The 12,081-nt window shown below is 45.5% G+C and overlaps 1 protein-coding gene across 1 annotated transcript in view; it reads right to left on the reverse strand.

Moving 5' to 3' along the window:
- AKAP13 (A-kinase anchoring protein 13) overlaps nt 1-12,081 on the reverse strand; it is a 205,591-nt gene that overhangs the window by 87,841 nt on the left and 105,669 nt on the right. Inside the window, exons 8-10 of the mRNA XM_030456754.1 lie at nt 10,717-10,906; nt 4,553-7,445; nt 35-111 (exon numbers count right to left, since the gene is read on the reverse strand). Coding sequence (XP_030312614.1) covers nt 35-111; nt 4,553-7,445; nt 10,717-10,906 — 3,160 coding nt within the window. The remainder of the gene's footprint in view (nt 1-34; nt 112-4,552; nt 7,446-10,716; nt 10,907-12,081) is intronic.

The raw sequence follows: 12,081 nt of genomic DNA on the forward strand, positions 1-12,081 counted from the left end.
AAAGCCCAAGTGACAACACGTAAGAGGCACTCACCGCTTCCCTGCGGGATGCGTTCTCGTCACCATCTTTCAGAAAATCCACCTCATCTTCAGTTTTCATTTCCAACTTCCCTGTGAAAACAGAGGGTTAGCACAAGCAATTTAGAAACAAACTTCTTTCAGCGCTGCTGCTATTTTTCTGTTTATTTGAACCAGTCTAAAAGAAAGAAAAAAAAATCCAGTTCTAAAAACCCTTCAACCAGTCCATTTGACTTTCAACATCTGGTTTCATTCCTGCCTTTGCTGCTTGTTTGTTATTAGTTTTAACAACCATCGTGTCTGGGACTGAAGGAAACTATGAAACAGCAATGAGCATGGGCTAAAACTCCTGAAAAGCTCAGTAATGCTGAGCACATCTGCATGTATTTGCCCATGTGTTTTCTTGGCTCCAGTTCATCTAGTTAAAGAACCAACAATTTTGCTGTTTTTTTCCCTACCGTAACCTGAAGATAATGCAAGAAATCAGCCTTTCCTTCTCTCAACAAGTATTTTGAGTGTTGAAAAATAAAAAATAAATCACAAGCTTCAAAAATTCAGCCCACCTGGAGTGTCTTAAGGATGCCAACTAGGTCCCTGGACTAAGAAAGCAACCCCTTTTCTGCTGGAGCTTTCGAAGTCCCAGCTGACTTTCCCCTTCCCCATGGTCCCATAGTGGTGCAGCCACCACAGAGGTAACAAACTTCATGTACCAGTTTCTTTCCCTGCCCAGCAGAGCTTTCATTACTCACCATTCCCCTGGGGTTCCCTTCTGTGTACCTTTTCATGGCATAAAGTCAACGCCCTAATACTCTTTCAGCCCTAAGCTAATGACTCTTGTGACACTCGGGATACTTTCAGAGGAGTGAAGTGATTTGACCAAAGCCACCCAGAAGGAGAGTGGCTGCCTTAGGGCTAAACCCCTCTCTAATCCTGTTCCTTCTGTCATTTCTACTAAAAACAAACACTGGATGGATGACAACGCCTTCTTAAGGCTGACGTACATTTGCAGTGAGTTTACCCATTCAGGGATTTAGCAAGAGGAGACTCCCATCTTCACTGGAAATCATCTTAGCAACTTCACCAATGGTTCACCATTAGCATTAAAGTCTACCTTTGGTTTTGGAATTACCTGGTTTTGTAATGTTCTATTGATAAATTAATCCAACACCATTAAGTCAAATTGGCAGGAGGCGAGTTTGTGGCAGAATCTCCAAAAGCAGACAGAGTGCTACAGATTTCTGCAAGCTACATTTATTAGCAAATCAGAGGTCACAGCTGCAATGAGATCTGCTCAGGGTTGCAGTGATGGTTGAGATCTTAGTTCACAGAACACACCAGGAAAAAAAAAAAATGTCTGGTGCACCAAGGAAGGGAAAAGCAAGTGATGCACTGTGCTGGTTAAGAACTGGTTGCCCTCATGATGAAACTGAAAATTATTTTGCTCTCTGTCACTTGTTCCTAAACTTCTACTAAGAAACACAGTTTCTACTAAAAAAGCACCATAATACTGTCACAAAGGTCTATGGGGCATAGAGCACCTTACCACATGTGGGGTATTGTTAGTGACATCTGTTAACGGTGCATCCTGCTACTCTAACAGGGGAAGGAAACTGTAGTAAGTGATTTTCCATAGGGAAAATGTCACTAATTAGAGTGAGGTGAAGACTGGTTAAATTCAAAATAAGGTGACTTTCTTTTATGTGGCAATTAATGTTTTGTGTTGGATTTTATTTCTTTTTTTTGAGATTTATAAGAGATACACTAGGCATGTTTCTCCCAGGAGATGAGCCAGAGAGAAGTGATTACAGTAGTTGTTAATGTAAGATGCCAAACCCCAACTGTACAACCTCACCTTGCTGGGTTTACTTTCTGCCAAGAAGCTGCATCTACTCAGAGGTGTTCTGTCAGCATAAACACGTCATCTCTTCTCTTCTCACCCAACCTGGTTACTGTGGTATGATTTCATATCCTAATTGCCTACTTTTTTAATGAGTAGCATCTATCTGCCTGACTTGCAAATGATGTGCTTGCAGAACTCATTACTCAGCTGTAATGAAATTCTGAGACTATAACTCACAGCATGAGGAGCTGCCTTATTAAAGTTAGATTTCCCAGCTTCATGGCCTTCCTTCAGTGTTCTGGTCAGTCATGGTCAGTCACTAGATATTTGTTTGGATAATACAATTAGCCCTTTAAAGTCTCCATTTTGGGGACATACTAAAACTAAGAAGCAAAGAGACAAATATATATTTGGGAGAAATTTCACAATATAAATTAAAAAAAATAAAGAGTACAGGCAACAGCAATTATCAGCCAGCTACATCTCTGGTAAATTAGCATGACAATCAAGTCTTCTGACCACACACATTTCTGAGAAACAGCCCCATGACACACACTTCCTCTGGAAATGCTTTATTATAGTCCCTCGGAAAAAGATCTGACTCCTTCTGAGCACTGACAACTCTTGCACAGCTACAAAATGCTGTGGACAAACCCAGGCTGCAAAGAAAACTCCCCAGCACTGACACAGCAAAGAATCAGCTCATACAAAGGACTGAAGGCTGCCACTGAGCTAGGGCACTACCCAAGGCACTGACATGAAGAATGTACACAGCAGTAATGATAATAAACAAGAAATCTGCTCTCATAAATTACTGTCGTATCAGACTTTTAGATGCTCCTAGGTAGAAATATTTCAAATAGTGTGCTTGGATTTATAGCAGTTTCTTGTCTCTGCTTTAAACTAGAACTAAAATTCTTCCCGAGAAGATATTTCAGCCTCAAGTTTTGCTTTGTGCAGCATCCCAATGCAAACAAACAATTCTTCCCTATGGTAAGCTCAGACCCTCATACCCCAAGACTTTTTAGCCCTACTATATTTACGTGCTTTAAACCTGTAATGGGATCACCTCCTTCTCTGACTGCTTTCCATACCCTAATACTACTATCCTACTTCAGTCATTATCTTACTGGACTATTTACTCCTTTTTCCTTTTAAAATCTCACCTAGACAATGTCATGCTTCTAAGAACCTCAGCAGAGATAAAGACCTGGACTCTGCAGAGGGAGCCAAGAGCACGGGAGGAGCCCTGCCAGGGACTGACTTCCAGCCACTCCCATCCCATTGAACTGTCAATCCGCCACAGCACTCACATAGGTTCTTTCAGAAAACAGCTTTCTAATCCACCTTTAAATCTGTTTATTTACCAGTGATCTCCTGATTAACGTTTACTGGTTATCTTCTGACACAAACTTTCTAAAAAACTGAACTCAGAGAAAAAAGGATTTGCTGGACCACTGAACCCACTCCCCTAACCCAAATCAATCTTCTCCCCTATCACAACTCTGAACAAATCACACATCTGAACAAATCCTCTGCCATCACCCTATTCTGCATTTAAACTGAAGCAGCAACTCTCAGCATTAAAGCAGTGTTATCTCTTTATAGCTTTTCAACTTCATGATTTCTACAACGTGGAAGATTTAAATTATTTTTTTTAATGTATTTAGTTTGTTTATTCTGTGCTGGGAAAGCAAGAGGCACAGTATTATTGTCTCTAAGCAAAGAAAAAATTGGCAACTGAAAAAGTTCAGCTGCTTCCATTTAACAGCTGTCCCAACAGGTGGGATATAAAGATCAGATTAGCTCCATGCTTCAGTAGCAAATTCACCTATGATTTAATTCCAGACTGGAGAAAAAAAATCCCAATTCTCTTTCATTCAATTTATCGCTTTTGTTTCCCTTTTTTGAGTTACCTGGTGATGTTTTCTGTGAGTTCCTGTTGCAGGGACACCAGATGTCTACGCTGTCCCCCAATTCCCTCTGCTTTCCCCCATCACCACTCATCCATGGGAACGTCGGTGCTGCTTCCCAGCCGATGGCAGCAAACAAAACTCATCATCTAAGCTCCAGTACTGCTTAAAATGCACTGGAAAAAAACACGGGCTGCTCTGCCTGACAAAAAAGCTTTGCAGCCTGGAAAAGGCGGGGGGTAGGGCTCATTGGCTTTTTTAAATGACCTAATACTGCCAATTAGGAAGTTGCTTTGCGCAGTTCAGGACACTGGCAGCTGTTTCACGTAGACGAGCAAAGAAAATGCAAGAGAGCCCCCCCTGTACCCTCTGCCTGCATGAGCAGAAACAAAGGGGAGATGCAAAGGAATAGCACTAAGCAAATCAACCCTCAGGCCTACAGGAAAGCATATAACTTGAAGATACAGTAATCCAAATAGCTCCCTCCCATTCATTCCTTTTCCAGGGAGGATTCATGATCTGCAAATACTTCTGTGCAAATTCATAGATGTTCTGCTCACACCTCCAGTGCCAGCCAACAACATGCATTTGAACCAAAAGTTTTAATAATATAGCTTAAGATTTCTTCTTCTCTCAGAAGCTAAAGCCCAAACACCCACACTTCCCCTGAAAGGCAGGCCTCCTGCCCTTCTTTCCTTTCCTTTGGTGATGAGATGTTAGACATACACCTAGAAAGAAAAAAAACTACTAAAAAGTAGAAAACCAACTTTTTTTTCCCTACCTGTAACAAGCTCTGCTCCTTGCACTGCTGGGCTGAGGTTCCTCTTCTTTGTTGAGGAACTTAAGTCCACTTCTCCATTAAGGTTGGTTCCCACATCCACTGCAGCCTGGGGCTCAAGCCCTGCTTTTTCTGCAGCTGGTAATTCATGAGAAGAAGGTGTCTCTGCTGCAAAAACCACGGCATCAAAACTTTTTACCATTTTAGGAACTTGATCCAGAGAGGTGCCATCGTCTGCTGAAACCAAACTCTTTACTCCCACATTTTCCAGTGAGTCAACAACATATAAATGGCATGAACATGGCGAGGTGGGCGATCCAGGTACAGGTTGGTTTTGCTTTCCATCAGGCTCAGCCAAGACCTCCTCCTGAGCTGCTTTCACAGTGGGACCAGCATTGCTCTCACCAGCTGGGCACACAGTCTCAGTGCTGGAGTCACTGTCACACGTGGGCTCTTCAGCGATGGGTTGAAGTCCTGCCCGGGGAAGCAGACTTTCCACGTCCTCCTGCTCTTCTGGATACTCTGTGATGGGCGTTATTGCCACCGGCCTTAATATTTCCTTATCTTCACAGGCACCACTTTGAGCTCCCATTTCTGAAGCAATTTCTTCCGTTTTCTTTACTTTGGGGGTGCTGTTGCACAGGGAGATTTGCTGTTGGGTTTGACTGGGATCACGTTCTCCATTAAGTCCAGTTTCTGCACCTGGTACCTCACCTGCTGATGTGGGTCCATGCATGGTGCCTTTTCCTGCACCCACTGCCTCAGCCTCGCACAATCCTTTGGTGAGGACTGTCCCTTTCAGCCCAGCATCCACATTGCTGTCACCTGCCACAGGCCCCCCCTGACTGCAAGCAGAGGGTTTCACAACAGCAGAAAGAAGTTCCTGAGACGAAACCTGCCCAGTGTTACTTGCACAAGCCTGAGGCTCAGCTTTGCCTCCTCCAGCCTGCTGTGAGAAGCTCTGTTCTTGGGAGCCCTGGCTCCCAACATGGTCCCCAGGCCAGCCAGCTCCGACAGCTACCCTGCCATGCTCCCTGCTGTGCTGCTGGGCGAGCTCTGCCAAACCTCCTGCCACTTCCTGGTTTTGTTTGGATTCTTCATTATGAACTACAGAGGGTGTGCCTATTAAATTATCCTCCGCACGGTCTGCGCCCTTGGCACACGGAGCTAATCCTGGGTCATTACCTTGCAGAGCTGCCTCCTGCTCGGGAGGTGCCACTGCAGCAGCATCTCCCTCCTGACCCACCACCAGTCCCTCTCCTCGGGGTAGGGCAGTGGGTGGTTTCACCTCGCAGCTAAACCCATCCTGCTCCAGAGCACTTTCTGCTATCTCTGCTTCTGCTTGTGAAGGCTCTTTTTCTGCCAGGCATGTGCTGTTGCTGTCCGGAGGAAGCGATGCACGCTCACATTTGTTCTCTTGAGCAGTGTCTGGTTTTAAGCTGTCGCCCATTTCATCTTTAACAACAGTGTGATCAGCAGAAGAGCAGCAGCTAGCAACTTCCTGCCCTCCCTCTGCAGAATGGGCGCTTCCTCCCTCTCTGCTGCTGCTGGTATCAGTTCCTGATGGCTCCTCTTCGTGGGCTTTGCTGCCCTCCATTGCTTTAGCTGCACTTTCAGTGATCTTCCCACCTTCCTGGCAACACACAGGTTCTGCACTGCTTTGGTTAGATCCACCAACAGCAAAATTTTCAGGTTCAGCATCAGGGCCATCAGTTTCCACAGTATCTTCCAACAAACTGGATTTCCCATCTGTGGTATCTGATTCCACCTGCCCTTCTCGCTCCCCACTCTTACCATGGCTATGGATTTCCAAACCAGAACCAGGTTTTGATGCACATGCAGGAATCTTCACTCTATTCACTGCAGGCAATGCTGCCCCGACATTGTCCATGGCATTCTGCCTCGCTGTGACATGGCCATCACCTTGGCTTTCCAAGAAGCCGCTGTTCACCTGATCAGTGCTTGGGTCCACTCCAGTCTCCTTGTTCTCTCCCAACTTGCAAAGATCAACAGAGACATCACCAGTGCCAACACCTGCATCGGTACCATCACAAGCCAGCACCACTCCCACCTTTGCATCCTCTCCATCTGCAGACTCAGTGCCATCAAAACCACCAAGTAAGGGTTGAACAGCACTGGCTGTCTCTTTCTTAGCTGGCAATTGCTCTTCCAGGTTTGCAGTCCTCCTTTGGCCAGCCTCAGCCATCCCATCCTCTGCTTGCTGCTGGCCTGCAGCCCTCTCAGCCACTCCTGTACAGTTCCTGCACTCCGTTTGGCCCATAGACACATCCACACCCTCCCAGGAAGCTGGGGCTTCGCCTGCAGTTTCAACCACAGCAACAGTACTGTCAGGTGCACACCCCTCAGCAGCTTGCTCTTCCTGATGGGGCCTATCTTTACTGCACAAGCCAGCTTGATCCAAAGCAACTCCAGCTGATGTCATTCCAGCTTCCTCATTTGTATTTCCACAGGATGGAAGATTTATGGCAGTATTTGCACTCGCACACAGGGTCACTGTGCAGTCCTTCTCATCTGACACAGCCCCAGAGCCTCCAGCAGAGGTTGGCCCCTCCTCTTCCTCTTTACTCAACGTCACTGTATTTTTACTTTCACAGAAGCACTCCGGGCTCTCTGTATCCCCCACACTCAGCAAGTCATTTGGTACCTCATCAAAAGCTCCCAAACTCCTGCTGTTGCATTTCCCCTCCTGCTCCATTTGGTCTGAGGGCTGCACAATGTCCAGGTGAACAAGATCAGACGGACTCTCCTGCTCTCCTTCTCTTGTCATTTCTTTGAGGCTCTGAGAGGTAGTGCCCAGGTTACCATCTGGCTCTGCTCCTTTAGCACAGGTGTCTTCAGAACCTCCCACTACAGGCTCTGTTGGCTGCCTTAAACTCTGTAACAAGACAAAAATAAATCAAGTATTACTTTGCTTTGTCACACATTTACACTGTCTCCACCATCTACAAGATCTGTATTTACACAAAGCTATTTTATGACCCCTCTACCTGATGTCACCTGGGACAGAGTTACAACCACACTTCAGTGTATTTTAGGTGTTGGTTTGGGCACCTGAAGATCACTTAGCCCAGTTCCTTGCATGAATCTGGACCATCAGCAGTGTGACATCAGGTCAGCCATGCCTTTGTCCTGCCAAGTCCCTGTGGGGATGTCCCTATCCCTCTGATGACAAAGTACCCACCACCTCCTCTGGGCAATCTGTTCCCAAGCCAAACCACCCTCTCATGAAGGTGTTGTTTCTAACAGCAAGCCCGAATCCCCTGGAGCTGCAGTTTGTCCCTCCACTCCCTTTTTACACCATCTGCCATGACTGCAAAGAGTTGTTGCCCTTGTAACTGTCCTTCAAGCAGCTGTAGTCGTATTTCTTGAGTGCACTTCAAGATCAGTAAACAACAGAATACAAACTACCAAATAATGTAAGCATACACCAGTTTAGGCCCCCAGGGCTTGAGGAAATTATGCTAAAGAGCAACTTCAGGTCTGTCTCTGCCCTGTTCTCATCAGTGTTTCTCAATTTTCTCTGCATTGATGGAAACTCGACTTCAGACATGGGAATGGGCAAACACTGACACTTGTCTCTTACTCCTAGGACTAAACTAATAATCTAATCTATTCCTGAGAATTTCATGCATAATTAAGTGTCTGAAATTTATTTCCTAAATGGATATAAAAATTTGAAAATGATGGCATGCTATTAAAATTAATGTGTGCATTAGTGCAGAGCAGCAGACATGTACTGTTCCCCTCTAATCTGCATTTTTCTTCAGAGCATCTGCTTTGTCAAGGATCCCCTCAAACTTCTACAGTTTGTTACATTCAAACCTTTACCTAAAAAGAATTGTCTGTTTCAGTGTTTTCTTTTTTATTCTTTTTGCTGCACATCAATGTTCACATCTTAGAAAAAGTGGCTTGTTAAATAAATGAGCAGCCTCCATCTTTCAGTGCACAACCCACAGAGCTCCCTTGATTTTCTGTGGCAGGCTCAAGGTTTTGCACTGTAAGATCTCAAAGGGCAGGCTGGTTTCTCGGTTGCATTCTCCACAAATACAGAACTATTTAAAACCTGTTCGTTTTTGCATTTATTTGTAAAAATACTCAAAAAAATACACTAATCCCAGGAGACTAAATTAAACAGGTCCCTGCAAATTTTAAGCATCTAGTTTTCTGAGAAACAGAGTAATAGAATTCCACATAAAAAAATCTCAGCTTAAACACCTCTTTTCTCCCTGAAAATTAAAACAGTATGTTAACTGATTCATCACAGGGAACTTCTAAGTATTGCTTATACAACTAGTGGCTAAAATCATCTCTGCTACACAATGAGGACATTGTGTTTACTTGTTTTACCACACTCTGAGGACTGCAAACAATGAACACTTCTACCAAATCACAAACGACTAAAGGTACTTCTGGTGTTTGCTTGAATCTCCTGTTTAAAATAATCCCACTACCCAGGTCTGTTAAATTGGCCACCTATGCCAGAGCTCCCTGTATCTGAGACATCCCAAACCAGATTAGCATGGAAGGCAGGCAGCACAGCATCTCCATCCATCATGCACCAGAGACACTGGGCTGCAGCCTTATCCACAGGCTGCAGCTATTTTTTTGTTGTTGTTGTTGTTGTTGTTTTGTAAGGGCAAAACAGGATCAAACAGTGTGCTGGCTGTCTGGTGGCTATAACTCTGCAGCAGAGCATGAAGACAGTGCTGCTGGTTCCATGCCAGGGTGGATAGACACAGACAACACTGCCAGGATGGACAGACACAGACAACAGTGACACTTGCTTGGGAACAAGAGAGTTTTTCACAAGGAGGGGCCACGGCAGCCCCAGCATCCTCATGGTGAAGTCATTCTGCTGAAAGCCTGAAAAATAGAGCAGTCCCTCCAAAGGAAGCCAAATGGCTTTTAACTGACCCAAAATGAACTTAAATGAAATAATTACAGGGCTGCTTTCCAAATTCAAATCAGATTAGATGAGAAGTAAAACAGTGCTGGAAAGAAAAAGTCTAAACATAGCCTTTTCTGATTTCATTGTCAGGCAAAATGTACCCATCTGGCATTTGCATGAGCAAACAAGAGGGGAGCTGGATACTGCTGCCATGCTTTTGTGTCTTCTGATGGAAAGGAGAAATGATTTCACAGTTAACCTGGGTTTGCCACTCATACCAGTAGTTCCTGTTGAGATGGGGAGTAATTAACACCTCAGGTGCCCAGAGAAGGGTGAAAAGGCTCAGGGTAGCCCATACCTCTGATGGTCTCCCCAGCCCACTGCCTGCAGGCAACAATTTTCCCCTTTCTTAGTTAAAGAACCAAAAATAGCCTGTTATTTTGCTCCCACAACTCAACCTATATATCCACATGAAAGAACAATTACAGGTGATGCCAGCTGTGCAAGACATGTGACTATTCCTGAGAAGTGGCACAGAACTGTGCTGTGGTATTACCTTCCCTGTCCCAACCGAGCCCCTGGGGCACCTATTTTAAAGCAGTGAGGAAGCCCTTTCAAAGCTCCATGGTTCCTGCACCATCTGCACGACACTGTGGGGTCCAGGAGGAACACAGTGAGGGGACCTTGATGGACAAGCAACCTGCATAACCAGGGCAGGCTTTTCCTCCAAGCCCTACAAACAGGTGCTAAGTAAATGGTTGTTTTTCCACCAGCTGTCCCAGAGACTTTCCCCTCAGTCTCCTCTCTGACCCTGAACTTCCCATATGAACAGAGATACCCACTGGGAGCAGCCTCCACAGCCCCACTCCCACTCCAGACCCTGTCTTATGGTGCCTGGTGGATGCCAGACACCCAGGAAGGGCAAGTCCACTTCCAGGGAAGTTTCCCTGTCCAACCAAGCAGATCTCAAGCTTATGGAGAACGCAGGAGCAGAGAGGGCCCACAAGGCCAAACAGAGCCAGCGCTGCCACTTCTCTTCTGAGAGAAAATTTGCAGCCAAACAGCTCTGTCAGACCTCCCTGTGCCTTAACATGAAGAAAACAGGCAGGTGCCCAGCTGGATGTTTGCTAATGACATCCAGAGATAACACTGAGATAAACATATCCCCGAAGGCTGCCTACGTGGGGAACTCCTCCCCGGAGTGAGGCAGCAAGCGGGCAGCTCCACTTCTCTCTCATCACCTCAGCCTTTTCCTTACCATGTGCTGGTGGCTCTGCATGTGCATCTGGAGGTGCTGAATGTCACTCTCCAAGCTGGCCGCTTCCCCTTCCCTGGCTTCAGCTGTCAGCATGTAGACATCGAGCCCACGGTGGTGCTTGATGCTGTAGTCCCCCGAGTGCACCGTGTGGGACAAGGTGCTCCAGGAGTCTGGTTCCCTGGCTTCCTCTCTGCAATAAAAAAAGCAGAGGTTGATGTGCAGGTGAGGAAGGATGTTGCACTGACACACACACACACACACACACACACTGTTCTTCACTCTGGACAGTCATCTAATCAATGGCCCTGAGTGAAACTGGGCACCAGCTCCATGGTCAGACAAACAAATACATATGCACACACAAAGCATTTAGGCTAAATGCTTTATTTCAGGTCATTTGTAGCTGGAGAGACCTGTTTCTTTTCCCCCAGACTATGAGATACGAGCAGCAAAGGGCACAAGAACTGCTTTCTGAAATGGAACTTGTTGCAGGTGAAGGTCAGCAAAACAGACATCTGGTAGAACTGCAGAGGGACAAGTGAGAAGGAATGATGATTATCTTGACACAGATGCTACAACTTGTACACTGAAACCAGCAGGCTGCTTCACAAACACCCAACAGTCAGCAAATTGTAGAAGTATTTTCACTACTGAAATGAATTTCACTTGCTCTGTGAAAACTGCTTCTGTGCAAGATGTCCTCAGTGTTGTGAGAGAGCTGTCCTTCTGCAGCCATACCGTGGATTTTCTTTTAAGCAAAAGGAAAGACAGACAGATGAGCAGAGGGACAGACAGAAAGATAATGTAAACAGAACAAAAAATAACTCAGTTACATGCATCCAATAGAAATTTCTATTCAATCATCTCTTTTTGAATGTCAAACCTTGATTTTGCACAGACTTGCAATTCATAGCAGTCATTTGTCAGGTCTCACTGAGATACACAGGGGTCACATTGCTCCTTTAAGGGGGTGAGGAACCATTCATCTTATCAAGGTATTCATCTAAAGCTTTATGCTTACAGATTTCATTTTGAAACAGAACTCATCCTATCAAGAAAGCTAAAACCTGTTTTAATTGTCCTGGGACATAGCAGCTTGCATAGCACTGTAACATCCGGGAGAGATGTGGAGCCAAGCAGGAACATTATGGGAAGGGGGACTTAAAGTGACCTACTCAGGGGTGTGAGAAATGGAAATTTGTTTTGCTTTAATTTGGGCTGCATCTACCAAGAGCCAGGCCCAGCTGCTGGCATGTCCCTTCCCTATCATGACAACCACATGACACGTCCATGTCACAACAGGCCTGCCCAGGATCTCCCTTTGCAGCACAGCTACAAACTTCCCCAGAAGGAACAGAGATGTGA

The sequence above is a fragment of the Calypte anna genome, chromosome 10 (genome assembly GCF_003957555.1).
Source record: "Calypte anna isolate BGI_N300 chromosome 10, bCalAnn1_v1.p, whole genome shotgun sequence".
Taxonomy (NCBI): domain Eukaryota; kingdom Metazoa; phylum Chordata; class Aves; order Apodiformes; family Trochilidae; genus Calypte; species Calypte anna.